The sequence below is a fragment of the Crocodylus porosus genome, unplaced genomic scaffold, assembly GCF_001723895.1.
Source record: "Crocodylus porosus isolate Cpor-Errol unplaced genomic scaffold, CroPor_comp1, whole genome shotgun sequence".
NCBI classification, from domain to species: domain Eukaryota; kingdom Metazoa; phylum Chordata; order Crocodylia; family Crocodylidae; genus Crocodylus; species Crocodylus porosus.
Window position 1 is genome coordinate 75,335,407 of NW_017728943.1, and position 22,750 is coordinate 75,358,156.

General features: G+C 45.2%; 1 protein-coding gene and 1 long non-coding RNA gene across 5 annotated transcripts in view; one reads left to right on the forward strand and one right to left on the reverse strand.

The window, feature by feature from the left end:
- Positions 1 to 3,194: 3,194 nt before the first annotated feature.
- FOSL2 (FOS like 2, AP-1 transcription factor subunit) lies at positions 3,195 to 22,540 on the reverse strand. Of its 4 annotated transcripts, XM_019549597.1 has the most exons (6): positions 22,266 to 22,540; positions 16,052 to 16,135; positions 14,237 to 14,491; positions 9,661 to 9,768; positions 7,591 to 7,847; positions 3,195 to 7,426 (listed from the first exon to the last, which is right to left on the reverse strand). In XM_019549597.1, exons 1-6 carry the CDS (start codon positions 22,362 to 22,364, stop codon positions 7,384 to 7,386), a joined length of 846 nt encoding a protein of 281 aa, XP_019405142.1. In that variant the 5' UTR covers positions 22,365 to 22,540; the 3' UTR covers positions 3,195 to 7,383. The 4 variants fall into 4 exon arrangements, with proteins under 4 accessions (XP_019405142.1, XP_019405139.1, XP_019405140.1 ...); XM_019549594.1 differs by having other exon boundaries at positions 3,195 to 7,847; positions 22,266 to 22,539; XM_019549595.1 differs by lacking the exon at positions 16,052 to 16,135 and having other exon boundaries at positions 3,195 to 7,847; positions 22,266 to 22,538.
- LOC109319811 overlaps positions 22,271 to 22,750 on the forward strand; it is a 5,801-nt gene continuing 5,321 nt past the window's right edge. The window contains exon 1 of the long non-coding RNA XR_002103633.1: positions 22,271 to 22,358. This is a non-coding gene — a long non-coding RNA (uncharacterized LOC109319811). The remainder of the gene's footprint in view (positions 22,359 to 22,750) is intronic.

Below are 22,750 nucleotides of genomic sequence, written 5' to 3' on the forward strand. Positions count from 1 at the left end.
CCTGGCACTACCCAGGTCCAGAACCAGGTTGGGGTTTGTGGCAACACAAAATTCACCATATTCCACAGTAAGCTCCTGGCATCTGGGGAACCCAAGCTGGTGTAAAGCAGAGGAGACACCTTCTCCTGTATGAGATGGGGGCTCAAAAATACTTGAACAAACAGAAAGAAAAAAACCCTGCGAAACCTGCAGAAAACAAGATTCCCATGCAAATGTGGCTGAACTTAGCCTCCCACGGATAGGAATGCCAGGGGAAGATAGGTTGCCCTGCTGCGTACTTTCATCTTTCAGAACCAAATTACAGTAACTTAGCCTCCAGACAGTGGAATGTCTGCAAACGATGATAAAAGCCAGTTACAAAAGCCAGTTACAAACAGCGAGTGCTGGGAGAAAGTTAGGGTGGATGGGCTGAGCTTGCACCTAGCTTTACAGGAGAAGTAATTCCAATCTCCTCTTGCAGCACAGTGTCACCAAACATGGCCCTTGAACAGCACACAATATGCATCATCAGAGATGAGGAATAATGTCCTTCTGTTGCCTGATTTCTTCTAAGTGAATTTAGCACTGGTGATGGGAGCTGGTTTGACAGACAGAGACTGAAGGCATCTCTGCCCCTACATAGCAGGAAGAGAAGAGTCAGAAGAGGCTTTGGATACAAGCATGCATATTGTGCTTTGCCACTTGTTTCATCTCTGACTTGAGAAGTCTGTTTCAAAGCAGCACACTCTCCTTGGGCTATTCGGGCCTCAGCATCCCTGTCTGCAACATAGCTATGATAAGGAATCCTACCCACCACACGCAACTCATGTGGGCTTATTTCTGGGGCCTCGTGGCTCCCAGCTAAGCACCATTCTCTCAGGACTCGCTCAGTCTTCAAGAATATTTCATACTTAATCAATGTAAAACTATTCTGGCATATCAGTATGTTTCCCTAGCAGCCATTTGTACTATGGGCTGAGGAAAACAGCTTCCTTTAAGGAAGAAGGGGTATTCCCAGGCTTACAAATACCAGTCAGTACTGTGGTCTTGCTCGTAAGACATAACAATGGTGCTTTGTAGGACTAGAGCTGCTGATGTGAGTATTTAGGCCTGATGTTCATTTGGTTAATGCTGTAATCACCTAGGGAAAAAAATTTCCCCATACTTTCTGTTGGATACTATGCCCTTCCATTCATGCCCTAAACCAGGGGATCCTGTTACTGTGTGCTGGTAAATTTGTGCCATCTTCTACCCCAAGAGCAGTTGCTTCTTTCAAGTGGGTGAAGCAATCCATGGGTAAGCCCTGCCCTTGGGCACAGAGACCTCGGTAGAAGCTTGGAGTTCTGCCTAAAAGATAGTAAAAAAGAATTCAGTCATATCTTGCATTTTCTTGAGCCATCATTCTCTCTTTGAAGGAAAGATAAAAGGATTGACACAACATTTGCCTTCCAGCTCACGTGGTTCATTCTCTTAGCTTCTGCCCCATTTACCATTGTTACAGCTAAACAGCTGTCTAGATTGCAGCCCGTTTCATAAAAGAAGCCCCGAGATGCATTATGGACAGGCACCTGGCAATGCTGTAGTCATTTGTTTGGATAGAAGGAACATGCAAGCTTTTAATTGTTCATGGCAAAGAGAGTCTTTTAATGACTTCAATTAACAGAGAAAAGAAGAACTCCAGTTACCTCTCGCTATACAAAAGAGTGTCCACAATGTCTTTAAAACAGGATTTACAAGTGTCATAACTCTCAGCAGCATAGTCACAACACAGCCAATCATTACAACTGAGCACCAAGGGAAGGGGAAATAACAGACCACAGAGGAATGGAAGGAAAAGAAAGAAGGTTGGGAGAGGGGCAAAAAAATCATTCTTCTTTTCAATCTAAATTGATTTTTATTCTATAAAATGCTACTCAGGTAAAATTGTAAAAGCAAAACCATTTTAATATGTTCTTTCTTTCATAGCAGCAAGCTTTCTCTAACAAGCTTTTTTGTTTTAGTGCAAATACTGTAGGCCTGTATTACAGTAAAATAACAAGAACAGAAAAAGAGTCAACACCAGAGAGACTGCTTCAGAGCCGAGTTTCTCCACGACCACAAGAACTATATAAAGATCAAAAAGGAATGAAGGGCCCCAATTCAACAGTCACCTTGAAGAACCTTCTTGGCAGAAACTATTTCACCCCAGGCAAAACAAAAAATCACTATCTAAACTTGTTGAGAAAAAAAAATCCTGGTGCCCCAAACATTCATTGATCTCCATAGATGTGTATGAATCTTTGGGGCCTGATCCCGATTGCCATCACACTGCTTCTACCTTAGTGCAACTCCACCGATTTCACCTCAGTTGAGTCACTTCTGATTTACCCACATCTGAGTGGAATCAGAATCAGGCCCTTTTATCCTACAAGGATCTTAAAGTAGACTTCAGTGACACTAGTAACTTATCGCTCTAATAAAGATGCACTATCCCTTATCGATGTTATTTTGAACTACACAGTTTATCAAGATATATACAACATTTTATCCTCTCACTGACCAAAAACAATTTTATACCTATTTTCTACACATTTTAATATGTTTTTAATATCAAGTAACCACAGACAAGAAAGTGGAGTAACCCTTTAATCAGACAGTATGAGAGGGGAACAATTAAGTAGAACAGGATAAGATTTTGTTATTATCTTGTACTCTGAGATGTGTCCCCAGCCCTAACTCCTGTTCACAGAGGAATGATAATGCATCTTTAGAAACATCTTTTTATACATTTTATACAGACAAAAAAGGAATCATTTAAGAAATGAAAAAAAGCATTATTAGCCTGCAAAAAACAGTTGAGTATTTTTAATGCTGTCTTTTTTATATCCAGGTCTGGAACAGAGAAAAAGATGTAAACATGATAGATAAATAAATAAGGACTAAACGGTAGACTGTTCCCTCTCCCCTCCTCCCCCACCTTAGATGTTTGACCTGGCCTTTCAAATGAGAAAGATTGTAAGTGTTGTAGTAATTTTTTTTTTTTTTTTTAAATTAAATGCTTCAGAATTCTGCTTTAGGATTAAAGGAGGAGGGATTGGGGGGGGGGGGGACACAAAACACCAGGAACATGAGGTTGTTAAATTAATTGTGGGCAGATCTGCTGGAACAGGCACAAAATACTTGCCTGCCAATAAATAATGAGATACTATTTCTTTCTTTCCTTCCCCCTCCCCCCCCAGACTAAGGCCAGGTGGATCCTACATGCAGAAAGCAGCAAAAATAAAGGAATTTGAATGATCTATTATGTTCATCTGATAAGATTAAAAAAACCCCAGAAAACAAAAGCCCCACGACTGATCCCAGCATGTTGGTCCCAAGTCCTATCATACCACAAGCAGTGTCTGGATTTAGCCAGTGCCTATACCAAAGAGAAAGAAAAGGACAGAGGCAAATGTCACAGCTAGAAGGGGGCATGGGAGAAAGGGTGACATCAGAATGACATATCACTTCGAGTCTGAATAAAACTTTCCTTCAATTTAACTGCTACTGCTCCCCTCTCACCCACATTGGCAGTGATTAATTTTAAGCATGTTATTAGGCACTTTACTGAATTGGAGTCAGTCATCAGGGGCATGATCCAAAGGCTGTTGAAATCCCTAGAGGTCTTTCCACTGACTACAATGGCCTTTCGATTCTTGATGTCATCCACCCTTAGCCCCAACCATGCACATACAATATTCAGTCACTGCACGTCCAGGAATCCCTGTAGTGGATGTTCATGGAGAGCACCAGCTCGGGACTAGTGGGGACTGTCAACACCTGGAAGAGAGCAGGCAACATTGGGTGTGTCTACACAAGGCGCTAAACGTGCAGTAGACTAATTCTACTGCACATTAGCACATCACAGCAAAAGCCGTGCTACTGCACTAACTGCAGTAGAATGAATCTCCTGCACATTAGTGTCACTAAAAAGGTGTGTGCCAGAGCTACTGTGCAGTAGTGCCAATTACTGCACATTTAGTTAGTACCTGTTATTACAGGTACTAAAACTTAATGCACCGTACCTACGGCGTGCATGTGTAGATGTGCCCGCTGACACTCATAATAAAAAATTATCCGGGACTCATCTCACAGAGACTTCAGGCTGTATCTTGACTTGTAACAAGACTATCAAAAAGCTAATGTGCCATCACCACTCAAGAAAAATGTAAAGAGTCTCATGACCTAATGGCAGACAGAGGAGAATGAGGCCATCTAGGCAACATCACAATGAATTAGGCCTAAAGAGAGGGGCCAGATTTTCCATTGGATGTGCCCCCATGGCACAAAGGTGAGGAAAGGGGACTCTTTTGCTTAGATAAAGACAGAAACAAGTAATTATTTTTAGACTTTAAGCTGAGGGCTTGGTATCTGTAAAAAGTCTTGACGTCCCTTGTAGAAAGCAATTTATAGCTGAGATGGGTTTGGGCCACTTGTGGTAATAGGCACCTCTCATTTGTAAGTCTGACTCTTGCTGATGACAAAAAGAGGTTTCATGGGCAAGGGAAAGGATGACTGGAGATTATATTTTGCTCCTCTCCTTACCCACCAATACTGGATGGATCTTTTACTCTCCTGGAGGTTTGTCAGCACACCTCTACAGTAAAGACAATGACTGATCCATCACAAGTCTGATGGAGAGCTGATCAGCTTGTGAGCAGTGCCTCATTTTCCAATACTAAAGGGGTCTAAGTAAATATTTTTAAAGACACCACAGACTTGTGTGGTGATCAGCAAAACTTCAGAGGAGGCTTTTACTCTCCTGCTGCCAATGTAATAAACTCAGAAGTGTAGGAAGGCAGGTCTCTACTCAGTTCCTTGTAGGATTGGACCTCATTTATCAATCCAACCTTTATTCCAGTGACTCTCTGAAAAATGATAATCAGGTCAGCTGGTCCAGGAAACACTGGTGGGCAAGCAGAGAAGATAAAAAAAGACTTAACATTTATTTATTTTTAAGAGGAATCACCACCTGTTAGCTTGATGTTCCACTGTGTCAGGGTGGGAGTGAAACAAGGCCATTTTACTGAATATTCCTGAAGCAAGGGAGGCTCTGCTAGACTGGGCAAAAGCAGCAGCAGTTTTCCTGATGTAACACTGTCTAGTTTTGGATCTCCGTTGCTGGAATAATGTAGAAAAGATTTAAGTAGCAGAGAAGTAGAACAGGATTACTGAACTTCAGTTTTGTAGGAACTCACTAATATCTTTCTACTTATGGCAGAAGAGCTTGTTTTAAAAAATAAAATAAAAATAACAACCCCTGCAACATTTTTGTTCAGGGCCAAGACCCTTTAAGAAAGATACAAAAATTCAAAGATACTGCAGGACCCCCGACTGCTCAGTAAAAGTCAGGTCCAGCCAGGTGTTGAGCAGTCTTAATTCCAGTGGAGTCAGTAGGATGTGAAGGAGCTGAGCACTTCACAGGCTTGGCCCTTACAATGGCATAAGTGCATCAAAGATTTCTCCAGTCCAGCCTCACACAGAACAGAAATAGATTTCTGTTAATAAAGCAAAGAAAATACCACAAAAATAGAAGTAGCTTTGATGTGCTACCCTGCAGCTGCAGTGAGCTGGGACCAAGGAGATTCCCTTTGAGTACATTTAAGTGAGCCTTCAGCTTCCACCAAAGTGACCTGATCCAACACCCCCTCTTAGAAAAACCTAACGTGCACGTGACCAAGATCTTTCAGTGCTATTGACATCAACAAGAGTTGGAAGCTAACTCCTGATGAACTCAGGTTAAGCACATCACTGTTATCAGTGGTGAATATCGGTGTTAAACAGCTGTGCCTGATCAGGGACACTATGTTGGCAGCAAACACTGCATATGAAGACCCAGGGTGAGGGGCAGAGTTCTCCAGTTGCCTTGAAGACCAGAACCTCCTCTCCCACATATCAATCAAGTAGCAAAACCCAACAGAGGCCAGGGACTGAGGTGTAATGGAATGATGAATTCCATCACTGTCAATTTTGGAATCAAGATTGGATGTTCTTCTACAAGATGTGCTGTAATTCTGACAAGGGTTTAATTCAAGTAAGTCCTATGGCCTGTGCTATACAGGAGGTCTGAATGGATGATCAAAATGGGCCCCTCTGACCTTAACATCAAGGAAACTGTGAGTGAGTGACAGAACCAAACATAGAGCTCAGAGGTACAACTGCACTGTTGCATGGTGCCAAAAGGAAGCAGCCAAATGAGTGTCCAGGTAGCTTTGCCCTCTTGCCTTCAGTTAATCTCTTTCCTGGATTCACAGGAACAGCACATTCTCTTTAGCGACACGTTCTGGATATGGGCTGGGGAGGTAAGGCTTGCTCTCAAGCTGGGATCAACCTCTGAATCAGACAATGTGATGAGGAGGAAGGTGAGTTACATCCATGGTGGCTGGCAGCCAGGGCAAAGGAAACAAGGTACAGAAGCCAAATCTGGCAAACCCTAATTACAGAAGAAACACTGCCAAAGTCTAGTGGAAACTGACTCGAGCATCCCCATCAGTTTCCTGGCACCTCTCCTGGCCCTACACAGGAGGTGTTTTGCTAACCTGGCTATTGCACTGCACAGGGGGACAAAGCAGCTCTCACACTCAACGATTCCTCTCATACTCAATTCTTGCCTCCCCCAACCCAAACATATGAGCCTCCTGCAGTCTCTCTTCATCATGTCCTTGTCACAGAGACTTATAGGCTATCAAATCAAACTCTGCACATAGTCCTTGGGGTGCCTCTCAACTCCCCCCACTCCATCCTTCAAATCCACCCTCCCACCTTGACAACAGCAATGTTCCCTATAGCTCCTTCCCCAACATCATCAGCTGCTAACAAAGATCATAACAAGCCTTTAGAGTTTAGACTGACTAGATGAAATGTCTTGGTAACAACAGCTAGAACAACAAAAAATAAGACAGAAAATATCTAAAAAGATCAAAACTAACCAGGTTTAAGCAAGCACAGCAAGTAACCTTTCAAAGTAATTCACAAAAGCAAGGGATGATTAGTGACTTTCTGCAGCTCGCCTCCAGTCCTGGCCAAGAGTGTTTTCCCAAGTCCACTAAAGACACGAAAAGATTTCCATAGGCAGCTCCTACAGAGGGAAGATTTCCCCCTCTTCAAACAGACAAGGCATTTCATTCCCACCATTGCCATTTCCTCCTCCATGGAGCTTCTGTTTGTTCTCATTCTTCCTGCCCCAGGAAGGTCCTGGAGCCACAGCATTTCCCCTTTCTTGCTCTTGCTGCCCTTGTGCTTAAACGACCTTGTGCCTGTCTTTAATCCCGTGGAGGGGGTGTCCCCCCAGGGTACTGGGCGGGAATGTAACACATTGGCAAATGGGGGATGTAGAGGGATTACAACGCCAACAGAGTTGGAGAGTTCAAGGAATCCGAGGACTGGTCACCGCTGCTGCTGCTTCTCCGGTGAGCTTTGGAACAGGACTCTGAAGGGGAGAGAGGAGATTCCTGATCCAGCACATTGGGGTATGTAAAGACCAGGCTAGAGGAGCCAGGGGTGATGGCAGGCGTTGAGGTCACCACGATGGGAGTATTGAGAGACTCCTCCCCATAAAACCCCCCTGCAATGCTGATGGGCTTAATGACAGACCTCTGGGCTTTGTCGAGGACCAAAGAGGAGGACGGGATCTCTTCCTCCACAGGCTCCTGCTTCACCACCACAGCTCCACTCACTCCGGTCCGGACAGTTTGGAGGCTGCTAGACGGGGGGCTACGACGCTCCTCTGGGCTGATTTTACACGCGGGGCTATGAGCCACTAACATGAACTCCAGCTTATCTTTTTCCTTCTGCAGATCTGCTATCTCTTTCTGCAGTACTGATTTCTCCTCCTCCAGTTCCTCAGTCTCCTGCAGACAAAAGGAGAAATACATAAATCTCAGTGCGTACCTCAGGGGAGCATGGAAGAATAGCCTTACCAAAGTGTTGTAGGCACAGACAGTAACTAATCAGATATCCCATGGGCCCTCCCAGTGCCCCATCATTCTGGTTTGGCACAAGTCAGTCAGAAACATAGTGACCCTTTTTAATTACAGATTATCCATTGGGACAGCCTCAAATATATACTTTCAGAGCCATCCAAACTGTGCATGCTGTGAACACCCTGTTTTTAGTACCTCTGGGACCTCAAAGAATGCCAACACATTCCACAGCAGTGAGGACTAGTAATGAATGGGTGCTAGGGCAATGCATAACCAGGGTGAAAAATGTATCATGAAAAAAACAAGGAAAGCATACTGTGTTCCAGCCTCAATGACTTTCATCACCGCTGCTGTACTACCAGGGGATGTTGAGAAAAAGTTATTGCCTCTTAATACAGCACATTTCAGACACTCAAAGCTGCCTTACCAATCCTGCCTACCAAAAAGATCCCACTGGACTGAGTTCTCAGTCTTGGGTATGTACTACTCCCCAGTCACCTGTTGCCATCTGGCATCAACCAAACTTATTGGGCGCCAATCAGTGAAACCCATTATGCAGGCAGACGGGTAAGCCTCCTCCTCCTTTCCTTGCAAAAACAGTTCTCTCACTGAAGAGATACCAGGCTGGTCCAACAAGATTTTGATAAAAACTCTTTGATAAAGACCTATATTGCATTTTAGCCCATTTTCTGCAGTCATCAGAGCACCTTACAGATTTTAATGCATCTGTCCTGAGAGTTTCCTTCTGAAGGAGAACAGTGCTTCTGCTCCCACTTTGCAGATGGGAAACTGAGGCATACAGAGACTAAAGGCAGAATTCAGTGTCACCTCAGGGATAACCAAGATGCAGCTTGAGACTAAGGTTACCAGTTTTATGTGAGGGTATCTGAGTTACCCAATTCCTGTGTAGCACCAAATCTATTACCACCTCATGGCATGTAAATACTTCCATTATAGGAATGGGATTGCCCTCTGGAGATGCAGATTTCTCCCTGGTCCTATAAAAGTGGCACTTACAACTCAGAGCACATAACAATTGCTCCCACAAAATAGGCAGGAAACTCAAAGTTGGTTACAAGCTGCACTCCGGGTATCTGATGACACAGAATTCTGACCTAGGTGAGTATCCGAAGGCCACAGAGGATGTTGGTGGCAAAACAAGGGTTTGAACCAGCTTTCCTGAATCCTAGGTTAATGCTGTACACAGTGAGTAATTCTTCTTTTCTGGAGGACCTGTAGACAGATCCTACTTGAGTACACTGGAAATCCTACTAAAGGAAATGTTATCAGTTTAATTTGTTCAAATGCTGCATGAGGAATGAATATAAACAAATCACAGGATGGGAAGGGAAATGCTATATTGGCAATCAAGTACAAAACATGTCTGGAAGGCTCGACAGTGTAACAACAATATGCACTCAGAACTTGTCAACTGACAGCTAAAAATAGGTGTGGTGGGGACACATGGCTCAAATATAATGACCTCATGTCTTATCAGCAGAGTTTGGATCCATGATCTTGAACAGCACCACACAAAGCTCTAGAACATGAGCCAGAAACCTAACCCCACTAGCTACTAGTTGCAAGAAGCAGCTAGCCTAACTAAACCAGCCACTGAAGGAGAACATGACACCTGCTCTGCAGCATGTTTCTGTAACATGATAGTACACAGAGAGGAATAGTGTAGGGTGGTCCATGATGAGCATAATCAGGAGGGGAGAAATGAATGTAGAGCACATACCGCCTGGAGTTTCTCTGTCAGCTCTCGACGCCTGTTACGACACTTAGCAGCTGCCAGCTTGTTCCTCTCTCTCCGGATCCTTCGCTTCTCCTCTTCTTCGGGTGACAGCTGTAGGCAAGCGCCAAAAAGAATAAAAACAAACCTCACAACCAGATCTGAGCAAATTATTTCATGCAGATTGGGAACACTTCAGTGCAGAGTGAAAAAGGACCTGCCCCTACAAGATGTTGAGCACGCTGTTTCCCTGGCTGTCAGTGGGAGATGAAGGCATTTGGCACCTCCCCTGGGACTGGGTCTTATAATGAGGGACTGGGGAACAAGGCAGAGTTAGGAGTGGATAATTGTGCAAGCAGGTAGTGTATCTGCAGCCAAGGCCAAACAGATAAAAAGATGCTCTGATTGTTTCACAAATTGGGTGGTACATTAAGCAAAACCAGAACAAGATGTTGTAAGTGCCTCTTTTTTAAAAACAAAATATCAGATTCTTCCCACTCAAAAACAGTTGTTCACTAGAAGGTCAGGGCCCAAGATTTCATCAGCAAGACTTACTGAACCCCACCAAGCTATGACAATTTCCACCAGCTGAGGATCTGGCTCTAGATTTCCAAGCACTGGTCAAGGACACATGCTGTACTTCCTGTATTGGCAGGCTACAGTCCAGAAACATAGAGAGACCTCTGGGACCAGATCATCTTTCCATTGGTATACATCAAGAATAACTCCATAGAAGCACAAGGAGGTACATTATTGCAAAGCCAGAAGAAAGGAAGGTTAGGACTCTTGAGTTTGGGCAAGGCAGAAGCAACATTTAGGTTTGGAGGGGGGGATTTTTACACAACCTGACAACAGAAGGAACGCTACTGTAATGGCAGGGGTCAGGGCAGACTGTCAGTAGGTATACATCAGTACACTAGATGAAGCCTTCACTGCTATGCTGGCTTGCTCCAGCTAAGAATTTAGCTTGTCATTTTTAAGTTCTGGCACAGAGCAGATTTTTGTCCAGAATTACTTAATTCATTCCCCTGCGGGACTCCCAGCAAGCACGTACAAAGCAAAGAGCGATGTGGGGACAGCCCCAGCTGATGTGAGCTGGCCCAGCTCCACCAGCTTCAGGTTTGTTGGGCTGCTTTCCACTAGAGAGGATCAGCCCCGCTGAGCATAAACAAAACTGAAACAGGTTTAAGTATGCAGTTTGGTCTAGCTCAGAAACATAAAATGCCAGCAAATAATGGAAAGATGCTGCTTTCAGAAAGCTTTCAGTTTTAATACCCTTTGGGGCTGTCGATAACACAACGAACACATTATTCATAGGTTTTTTTGGTATCTGTTCTTTTTTATTTGTACTCTGCCTACCCTCATTCTGGTTTTGATTTTCTTTTTCTTGTTGGATTTTTTTATCCCTCAATCATTTCAGTCTCAAGAAGCTTAATTGAATCTTTGTGCACTTCCTCCATTAGGCTTTGCCTTGTTTTTTAAATAAATGTTGTACATTTTTATTATTTTGTTTGGTTGTAGAATAAAAATGCTTGTATTTGCAAAAACTATATGCAACTTATGTATGTAGCGCTCATACAGATACAGACCTAATTCAACAAAGTCCCTTAGCATGTGTTTAAGTTCCCTGCTGAATTGGGACTTATACAGGGGAGCTCATGAGGGCTGAGCACCACCCCCCTCCAATTAAGAGATGAGAGCCCTTGGCCCACCCTGCACCTTCCTAAGCAGCCCAGGCTGTGGTGGTAGCTCCTTTCAGCTTCTGGCTGCCACCACCACAGACCATCCCCCACAAGAGTTGGAGTGCAATTCAAACCCTGGATCTATGGATGGGATTTCCAAAGGTCCCCATATGATTTAGGAGCCCAATCTACCGAACAGTATCTCGAACCCAAATTTTCCTCTTTATACCTTAAATTCCATTTAACGATCTCACTCAGGATGCCTTTTTTCATTTGTTTGTTTTTTTTAACAAGTTCTATGATCACTCAAAACTGTTTACAATTAAAGCCACAATCTGAACGCAGACAACTTTAACATTTCATGGGAACAAAACCAAAATGGTTTCAAAATGGTTTTAAATGAGTTTGGTTCCATTTTGTATGTGACATTTTTTGCATTAGTTCACTGCGAATAACCTCATGTGTGCTCTTCCTGGCAAAAACATTCACCCAAATAGCCTCTTTTTTGGGTTTTTGTTAGTAAATATTACTAATCTTCTCCATAAATACATTCTACATTTGTGTTGTATGCATCCCCACAGCCCAAACCCAACCCTGGGTCAAGTTCATCTACTCCATTATCAAATCCCCATGTTTTTATTCAAAAGGGCTTGAATTTGAATGTCCCACACTGAACCACTTGCAAACAAGCCACAGGCCAGGGATTTCTGGCAAACATTCCTAGGTAAACAAATCTGAACAATTAAACTGAAGATATGGTGATCTCTTCATGGCCAATTTGTAAGTGCAAAGGCAACATTTGTCAGGCAAACTGATTGTTGCTAATTATTCCTCCAGCTCTTGTGACAGCCTCCTTCCACTTTACATAACAGAGCATTGCACTGCAGCAAAACTAGTGAAAATACTGAAAATACAGCCTAGTGCAGGAGCCTTGCATAAGATCTATGCTCCACTTAACACCTAATGGACAATCAAGATCTTCTTGAGCAAACATATGCTAATAGAATAGGGCTTGAATGCAACTCTATTAGCTTTTTTGTGCTGAGGGAAATTACACTGACTATGAGCAATATTAACTCCTTCCCTGCTCTGGAAAACCAAAAACAGCAGACACACAATGTAGCAGTCAGACTGTGAATCAGAACAGATGAGGTGGAAGTAAAAGCAGGGCTGGTGTGTTTTATTAAAAACAGCCCTAATGTGACAGCCATCGAATCGATTGAACGCATGCAATGTCTCATCGCATTTCTCTGCAATGACCTGCAAAACCGCTTCTTCTGAGTAATAAAGAGAGAACCAAATTATTCATATCCACTTCAGGAGTGGACTGATCACGTGAAAAGCAATGGCTTGACAGGTCTCCACAGAGAGGTGCTCTGATATCAGGTGTGCAGCAGGAGTAGTGGCACTACAACCATACTGTGCTAGCCATGCTGATGTCCCCAAGAGCTCTGAAGACATGAGTGTACAGTACTCCTCAACCTCTGCTCAGCCTAGCTCATGTTGCCAAGAGACTGGGTGCTGGGGCTAGGAGTATGGACACTTTTCAGCTAGGAAATGCCCTGCCCATCTCATGCACAGGCAGCTTTTTTTTAGTAAGCGCAGATAGGTTTGCTCAAGGAGAGCCTGTTCCTCCCACCACTCACTTCTGGCTGGTTTCACTCTGATGCTATCACACGAGGCTGGAATTGGAGTAGGGCCAGCTGGTTGAGGAGCAGGTAAAAAGCAAAGATAGTTGATCCTTAGGGGAAGGGAAGACCCGACACTCTGACAGGGTGAGCCTCCAGCCTTCCACCCCTACCCTGCTTCACCATGGTAGGTTTTAAGTGGAACTGCACAAATCTCAGTGTTTTGCACAAGAGGTTCTCTTTTGCTTGGGGCTGCAACCAAGCAAACTCAAAACTCAAACTGAAACCCAGTTTAGTCTAGACTATGGAGTTTCACATGCTTTTTAGGCAAAGCCACAAACTGTCCCAGGCTAGAAAAGCTTGTGGAGAAGCTTAGTTGAGTAACTACTTGCAGTGATCTTGTGGTAATAAAATGCTCCCTGACTTCTGCAATGTTTCATTCCAAGAGACCACAGAGCCCAAAGGTAAACACCAGGTCTTGTTCCCTCTTCTTAGAGTTATCAGTTGCTTTAAGAGGGCAGCAGGGGTTTTCCTCTATCTAGAGGAATTTCTGGGTGGTATAAGCTGATGAGGACTTAGTTTTACACTCTCTGGTCCTGCTACCCCAGCTTAGAGGACAAACAGGGGTGGGAAAGGCATGATCTGGAAATCTAGAGCCAATGAAACAGTCCCCAAGGGTCATTCCATCAGCCCAAGTGAAAGCAGATCTGTGGTGGGTCTAACTGGCAATCCAAGGATGCAGGGAGCAGAAGAGGCACTAAAAGCATCTGTGCATAGTGATTGGTGGCAATCAGGAACATCTGGCCTTAGGACTCAACTCATTTGCTATCTACATCTATGCAAGACAGCTATTTAACCATTCACAGTAACAGCACACATCAAGGTTAGGTCAGGAGGTGAAGAATATGAAACTCAATTAAAAAAAAAAGTGCAAGGGAATTTAAGGGGACAAAACTTTAGGAGCAGAAACAGGATTTCTAGGATTAAAAAGCTTGCAAAAGGTGCCAGGGGATCCAGACGTAGCTGCAAGCTGTCAGAGCCTGGCTTATTAGATCTTGCCTTCCAAAAAAGGCCTTCCAACATCACAGCATGGGGGAGGGGAGGCAGCTACCAGCCAGATCTCAGTGAGAGGGAACGGCACCTCATATTAAATCACTAGCCCTAAGACCTACGCTTAGGGCACCTACGCTTTTTCTTGTAGGTTCCCATCCAAACACCAACCATACCCAAGCCTACACAATTGAGAATGAGTCATTCATCCTTCCTGGTTACCTGCTCATCTCTTCTCCTTCTGCCCACTGTTGTCCCAATAGTCTTAATAACGCCAGGTCTCTGCAGGGCAGTGTGTCCAGCAACCGAAGATAGGTTGGGCAGAGGATGGCTGTAAGGATGGGAGCGAGAGTAGGGACTCGACATGGAGGTGATCACAGTAGGCTGCACCATCCACTGAAGATCTTGGCTGGTTGTTATGGCATTAATCGTGGGGATAAAAGCACTGCCGGATCCTGGCATATCTACTCGGAATTTCTAGGAAGAGAGGGGAAAAAAAAAAATGAGAGAGAAATTAGTACATGCCGATTATGAATATCAGGTGAAAGGCAGACATCCTAGGTGAGCATCTCATCAGGCACCTGATCCAGGGGTTAAACACCTGAAGCAGAGGGACCCAGCAACCTGTCAGTATGCAAACTACATAGAGATCTCAGTGTTTCCACAAACAGTCAACCTCTAGCTGCATCTAACAGAGGGAGTTTCAGTGTCTGGCATCTGACTCTCACAGGCTACTTTGGCTACATGCAGAACAGCCCACCCATGTGCTTGTTCCTCAGGAGTGGATAGGGCAGAGGCAGAGACAGCACATGAACAAAACCCTCACAGCAGGACCCTGCGATGCTGAAAGATCAATGTTGTTTTGGTCGCCTTATCAGTCAGTGTCGTTCAGTTCTGCTGTGGTTTTGCTGTATCCCACTTCTGCCTGAGACACTACCATCGAGATTCCTCCACACCTTCCTTGCCCCTCAAATAAGGGATTCTTCTCTGTCTTCTCCACTGTTTCTCTGCTCCTAGTGCACACCTCTCTCTGCCCAACATCTCATACACAGCATCGGCCCCAGAAGAGCAAGTTGCGTCATAGTGTGAAAGGGAAACTGGGGAGTTTCTAGAAAAATACTTCTCCATCAATCCAGAGAAAAAAAGGAAGGGAAACTTTAGCCCTCCGAAGCCACTGCCAAGCACTGTGAAACCTTCTAACAGGGGACCTCTTTTATCCCTGCAGACAGGAGTTTCCCCTTAAATTCTGGCCCCATGCACAAGTGATCTGGTACAATGAGCATTGGTGGTGACTCACATATGCCTCAAGGCAGTAGAAGGCTTTTGTCCTAGGGTGCAAGGGCACACTAAAAAAAGCCTGGCTCTGGGATGCTTTCATGTGTCTAGGCATATTTTAATGCAGCCTATAAAATGCATCTCAGGATTCAGATCTGGCAAGTTCCTTGCAGCTCTCAGCCCAGTCTAGTCAAAACAAGGCAGCAGTTAAACCAAGGCAGTAGGTAATGTGGGTAATGACTGCCTCCAGAACGCTTCTGCTTGTACACCTTGTTTCAGACAGAGGTAAATCCACCTGGATAAGAGGCTAGGAAAACAAAAGCTTGTCCCCGGAGGGGGAAGCAAGAGAAAGAATGCTTTTGTCTAGGCAGGGATCCTCTCCGGAGGGCTGTCAAGGGTTTGATTAGATTTTACAGGCAGGTCTTGGGCCAACAATCCGAAGTCTGAATACACAGAGGACAATAGGCTGTTAGGACCAGAGATGACAGCAATTAGGTAACAAGTTTGTGGCCCTTGCAGCAATCCTGTGTAAATGCATGGCTCTGGATCAACAGAATGACTTCAGAGTGGAGTCAGAAAAATATGAGGGAAAGGACATCATCACCAGTGAAGAAAGTAGCTCACTTCGGGACAGCACTCAAGTCTGTGCTTAATGATAAGGATGTAGACCGGTTCTTTCCTAAATCTAAGGCTATACCCTGACTGATTTGGGTCTTTGGGCCAATATCACACAGAGAGCACCCTATTCAAATGAATTCCTACTGAATTCAGTAGGCCTGAGATTGGACCAAAATTGTCCACTTTGAACACAGACACATTCCACTTTGGAGTGTAAGACAGGCCAAACTAAGGGGAAAGGATGGGTAGAGATACAAGTAAATCAAACTGGAAAAAATTATGCAAGAACCCTCCACCCCCCCGCAGCCCCAGGCCCAGAGTCTGAGAGAGTCACCTCAGGACCAAGACAGGACCTGTGAAGACTCAAAATCTTAACAAAAGGCCCATCTTCATGAGCTCATGAGCTCTCCTGGATAACTGGTTAGACCCAAGAAGTCTGGAGAAGAGTCAGACTTATGGGTTGGTTCTCTATCCTTGTACAGGAGTTTGTTGAAAAATCTCTATTGCTTCCTCCCTTACCAGCGCCGAGGTAGCTGTGACTGTATGACACAGGACATCCTCATACTCACACATTACGTGGCCTAATAAAGCAGGGGGCAACAGAGGCCAAAATTACCAAGAGACTGACATCACAGCGTGAAAGCATGAAGTAGTGAAGCAAGTAAAGCCCAGGAGTGCCAGCTAAGAGATCTGGGTTGGGCTTCCAGCTTTACTACCGACTTTTTAACTTTCTGTACAGCTTTCTGTTCCCCCTCTCCGGAAAGTGTGGCTATGAAGCTAAACTAACTATAGCAAGGTAGATTTGGATCCTCAGAGGGAAAGTGCTAGAGATTTCCACGTTAAGGATCACTGCACACTTGACCTTTGCAGTAATATACATCCTGTCCTTCAATGCCCAGTGACCAGGCAGGAGTTCCTATCTGACAGGTTCAAAAAATTACAGTGATCACCAAATTACCTGGATGAACGAGAGAAGTTTCTCTCTGCCCTAACTGTGACAAGTTGAAGATCAGGCCATACAACACTGGAGAGGTTTCTACCCCTAGATTTGCAATCAAATCTTGCATTTGCCCATCACGCTGATCCAGGCCTTCCCCGCATACATGTTTCTTGCACTAATAAGAACACTAAACACAGGACAAGAGACCTGGTTACCTGTTTTACTGAACAAAATCTTCTCTCTCTCAGACAGAGCTTTAACTGTGTCCCTAGATTGTGTTAAACCCTGAGACAGGCTTTCTGCAAGCCTAGGGAAGAAAGAGAGTGCTTTTGTGATAGGTAAGAGTATACAGGACAGATTCAGAAAGTGAGGGAAATCCTCCTGGTTCTTGTCTATGGGTTTAGTGATAAAGAAGGTTCATCCTCTTCCTTACCTAGTAACACGGTGTTTAAGCATACTGCTAAAACTCAGAACCCTGTCAACTGGCATAAAAATCATACACTACTATTGCTCCCCTTTCTCCATCTAACTAATTATGGGCTGTGTCAGAGTTTGTCTGAAGACACCTGCTGCTCTGATTGACATTGGGTCTCTGAGCTGACCAGCACATCTACGTACCACCTGTGAGCTCAGCCATTTCCATGTTCTGCTCAATGCTTTACTGGCCATAATTTTCCCAGTGGCAGCTCTCTCCTTCCTATTTCTAGTAATTCACCTGCTTTAACCCAAGAAACTGCACTGCCATTACTTTCCGTTTCCAAAATGCTACTAGGTTCCCACCACTTGGCTACTGAAACACCAGCTGATCTTCCCTAAATCCTTCTACTGTTCTTTCCAGCTCAGCTTTTGTACCTTCTGTCATGCTGGCCCCTCTTCCTGAAACCCCCTCCTTGCCCTCATCCACCATGCCATCTTCCTCTCACTCTCTTTATTCCAACCCTATTTCTTGTGCTCCTCCCTTCATCACCTCAGCTTGGATCCCCACATCCATCCTCTCTGTATTGTTCATCCCAGGTCCTCTTTCAGCTCCTAGCCCTTGGGCATCTACAAGGGTGTTCCTGAATTTCATGGAGATGTGCAGCACCATGTAACATGTTCTATCGTAATACAACTGCAGTGCCGTACGCTCCAGATACCCGGTCTCCCTTGTGGAACAGGCAGCCAGACAGCCACCATGACCCCAGAGTCAGTGCCCTTCCACTGACCCAAACACACAGATCAAAACACCACGCACAGCAAGCCCTGTAGCTTCCCCTTTGCTACGTTATGCCAAGGGCTGAGGTCTGTTTATATTATAATCTAAAACATGACACTGAGTAATGGCTTCCTATCCTCCATCTCCCAGGGCCATCTCAAAAGACAGTGAAATCAGTTCTGCCATAATATTGCTAGGAGATGAGCTAGACCAGTAGGTCACAAGGTCAGGTATGTAGACCAGCAACAGAATAGGGTTTCTGGCTGCCGGCCCTCCATTTTCCCTTCCCTATCTATTCAAGGAGCATCTGTACAGCTATTTGTACTCTTTTTGCTTACTGAACTGTTCATATCAACTGAATAGTTAGTCAAGTAGGTATACAGAGCAGGCACACAGAGAAACAAAAAAGTACCCTCCTTGGCAGTTGATACAACAGCTAAGAAAAAGTGGGAACCAACGGAGCCCAGCAGAAGGTGCTCCTTACCAACCCAAATGATCCTATAACAATGGAAGGATCCTTCTTAAGTCTCTCTCATTCAAGTAGTTCTCTGCACACGTTGGATACCGCAGAAGGAAATCTGCTAGTCAGAAACACTGTCCTTACTGAAGTCGGGGTCACCACAAGGCAAGTTTGTGATTAGAATTAGGAGACGGCATGGAACATTTAAAAAATATATATATTACAGTGCTGCGCTGTATGGCTCGAACAACTAAAAAACACCAACATTTTGGCTCAGAAATGCAGTTGCCACTCAAACTTGTAACTGATGCAACTTGTCTTGCTTTTAAGGGGGTAAATAAAGATTCAAAAGAAAAAATCTGCAAGATGCATGTTTTCTGTGGTGATAAAACTGCTTATTTTCACAGCAGAGAATCAGCAGAATAGACCAATTTCTAGGACAGAGGCAAAGCTCTTGTCTGATCCTAATCTACAACATCTGCAAAGATCAAGAGGAAAAAAAGACACACAAGGGCCTTGAGAAATCTCCTAGATTCTTAAAGAAAACACTTACGTGCTGCCTAAGCCAGCATCCTGATCTCAGCCCTATTAAGATAGTAACCTTAGAAACTACATTCTGGCATGCATATCAAACAACAAACACAGTGGCAGTTTGAAGGAAAAGAAAAAACAAGAGGGAAAAATCAAATTGGCTCATTTGGGTCAGACTTCATTAATACACATTCAGCACATCCATTCAGTGTGTCTTAAAAAGCCACATGATGACCAGACTTACTGAGTTTGAAACAAAAAACAAAAGCAAAGAAAACAAAAGAACTCCAGAGTAATCCAAGCAGTTTCAATTTCTCAACCCCACCCCTCACCCCTGCCCTGCCTCTGCATTTACTGTAAGGATGAATAATCCAGTCCCAAACTACAGTCCTTGGAAACATCACTTCCCTCCGAGGAACAGCCTACAGAGGGCACCAAAGAGGTGTATTTGGAGAGAGCTGGGAAAGCTTCAGAGTCATTTCTGGTAAAAGTTCTTTGATGTGAGGAATGTCACGGGCTGGTACGGTTGGCAAAGTTTAATATATTGGGCAATTTTTTTTTAAAAAGAGACTTCTTGATGCAAAAACAGAAACACGCCTCACTCTGCCAGGTTGTTTGCACACGTTGCACAAGAAATAATAATAATTCTGAAAAAAAAAACAAGTGCAACCCTGGAAAAATTTTTAAGAGAGCGAGCAAGCTAGAGAGAGAGGACAGCTGATGTAAACAAGTTATGAAATAACCCAGGTTTGTGTAACTGGTCTGATTGTGTAATGCCTTCCACAGAAGCCATGAATTTAGTCTGTGCAGGCAAGTAAGCCTTCCTGAGGTAATTTCCTAGGAAACTGAAGAGAAAAAGGCCCATAAAAAAAAAAAAAAAAAAAAATCACCAGCCTTTTAGGTTTGTGTATTCATGTAGCCTCAACAGGAAATATCTTCCATTCTTCAGTTTCCAATATTATTCCAGATCAGCAGCTTACCAAAAGACAAAAATGTTAACTAAATCACGAGGCCTGGAAAAATAAGAACTTGTATTCCTGATGGTCAGAGAGAGCCGGAAAACTGATCAACAATAAATACCAACCAACATTCAGCCAGCTGGGGAATGTCTAAATAGCAGGAGAAAGCAAAAATATCACTCCCTGGGCACTCCGAACCTCTGGCTGAAGCACAAATGCATTCCATCCTCACAGACAGACGCGGCTCTTTGGGTAGATGCGATCTCTTTTATTAGACCAACTAAAGAGTTGCAAAAATTGTTCTTTGCAAGCTTTTGGGCACAAACACCCTTCAACCAACAATCCTCAGACAGGCACTATTAAAAAAAAAAGGGGGGGGGTGGTAAGAGGAAAGAGAGCAATTTGAACTGAATTTCTTTAGAGGCCTTAAAAAAAAAATCAATCAAATAAAGACTACTTTGAGAGATGCTATTTCCATTTTAACTCAACTGCACTAAAGCATCTGGAAACCAAGACTCCCAGCACCTAACCCAGTAACACAGATGTGAAGTGAAGAACCTCAGGCTAATGAAGTTCAGCTCGGGAAAGAGCCAGTCTGAGAGAGAGAAGGAAGAAGGGTCCAAACTGAAACAAAAGTAGGGGAGAGGGAAAAAAAAAAAATAAAGCAAGAGATGAAGAGATTCACAGATATTTTTGTTGTTGTTGTTATTTTTAGTGGCATTACCTGGCAGATTCCTCGGCTTTGAAAGACAGCTGTAAAACTGCTGAAAGGGACCACATAAGGAGGCAAGGTTGCCTTAATGTAGGAATTAGGAATTGCAAAATCTGCCAGGGTGTTGCAGCTCACTGAGAATTAGCCAGCCCTTGCGTTCTGCTTCACCACTGGCTCTGTTCTACCTATGGGTGGGTGTATTGTTTGAAAAACTCATTCTTTCTTCCTTTCAGGGTTTTAAAATAACTTTCCACTGAAGACAGAACTCCCATGAAGTCATAGGCATTTTCTTCACCAGAGGTATAAAAAGCCCCGGCTAGAACTGCGACCCCCACCCCAATCACTTATATACTTTCTAAATTTCCATAATAAAAATGAGAAGCAGGAGCCCCTCTGCTGTAGCTAGCTAGGTACCCTAATTTCTGCCAAGTATCAGGTCAGGGATTGCTATTAACAAACTGAATTAGCCAAGCTAGGACATAGAAAAGGCTACTGTTTTCCAAAGGAAATTCCTCAAGCAGGGGAGCACATGCTCTCGGACAATTCCCACCCTACTGTTGAAAGCAGCACTTTCCATGGAAATTTCCTCCTTTATCTCCAAGGGCTTGACGCCATCCTAAACGGCATGGCGGCAATTCTAGGGGTCAACTCTTGGCTAAAAATTAAGGACCATCTCTGCCCCCTTTACTCAGAGAAGTTGCCTGCAGAGGTCAGGATCAGAAATAATTTGTCACGCCCAGCCTCCCATCAAGGTTTGGAGATGTGTAGCATTTAGAGGGGGGTAAATGTAAACACTTATATCATGTCATTTGGGGCTCAGGTGAGGTTGGACAGAGAGATCTGACAGCTTGGGGGGGGGGGGCCCTTCACCTCCTAAAAAAATAAATAAATCAAGGGCTCTGACTTTCCGACTTTATATCTCAGTCCTTCTGGTTTGGCCCCAGTATCTTACTTCCTTTGCCCAGCCCGCACATGCGTACCCCCTGCCTTCCACTCAGCCACGCATCTGCCCCCTTCCAAGCACTTTGGGCAAGACTAAAAGTAGGCACCCAAGTCAAAAAAAATAAAACAAATAAATAAATAAAACCAAGCTAGTTGAGTGAAGAGAGCACGAGCCCAGACAGCTTCTAGCACCCGAAATCCTCCCCCGGGGGTGGCCGTGCAGCAAGAGAAGAATTGCCCCAAACAGGCCAGAGGCAGCTGGGCAGCCGCGGGACTGGCCCGCTGTTTCCCATTCCTCACCATCCGCGCCACGTCGGTGCCCAGCCGCTTGCGGGCCAGTTTCAGTCCCCTGGACGAAAACCACTGTGGCGGGAGCCCCCACCCCGAGCCCCCGGGAGCTGGCCCGGCCCCTCACACTCACGCGCCGCTGCTTCAAGCCCAAGCTCACTCCAGCAGGGGCCAGCAGAGCCCAGGGGGAGCGAGCCACCTAGTCCCCGGGCCGCTCCTGCGGCCGAAGCGGGGAGAGGCCGGATCCGGCGCGGCTGGGTGTGGCGCCGGACTTCGCTCCCTGCCCCGCCGGGGCCGGGCCGGGCCGCGCGGGGAGAGGGCGCCCCCCTACCTGCTGCGCGGCGCCGCCAGAGTAAGGCTCGGGGTGTCCCGGAGAGCCCGTGCTGCCCCGCGAGGACGTGTCGAAGCTCCCGGGATAGTCCTGGTACATGTCCGCAGCCCGGGGAGCTCCAAGGGCTCGGCCCGGCCCGGGCGGGGGCCGCGGCTGTGCCTGCGAGTGTGCGCGTACGTCCCTGGAGTCTGTGCCTGAGAGTACCTGTGTGTGTGGGGGGGTGCGTCTACGAGTGTATGAGTGCGCCTGTGTGTGTGTGATTACGAGTGTATGAGTGTGTGTCTATGAGTGTGCGTGTGTGTGTGTGAGTGACTGCCTGTACCTGAGTGTGAGTGCGTGTGAGCGTGGCGGTACCTGCGGGCGCGCGTGTGCCTGTGGCTCTGCCCGTGTCCGTGTCCTTGAGTGTCTGGGCGCGCGGGGGGGCCGGTTCCACCCCCGAGCCCGCGCGCCTCCCTGCTCCGCCCGGGGCGCTCGCGGGCTCCCGG

Bases quoted from the DNA above. Each gene is read 5' to 3' on its own strand.
- FOSL2 (XM_019549594.1), bottom strand. From the start codon at position 22,364: ATGTACCAGGACTATCCCGGGAGCTTCGACACGTCCTCGCGGGGCAGC. The intron at 16,136-22,265 runs GTAGGGGGGCGC...CTTTCCCCTTAG, and splicing joins CTGGCGGCGCCGCGCAGCAG to TTTGGCCTGTCTTACACTCC. The intron at 9,769-14,236 runs GTAACCAGGAAG...GCTTGCCTACAG, and splicing joins GAAGGAGAAGAGATGAGCAG to CTGTCACCCGAAGAAGAGGA.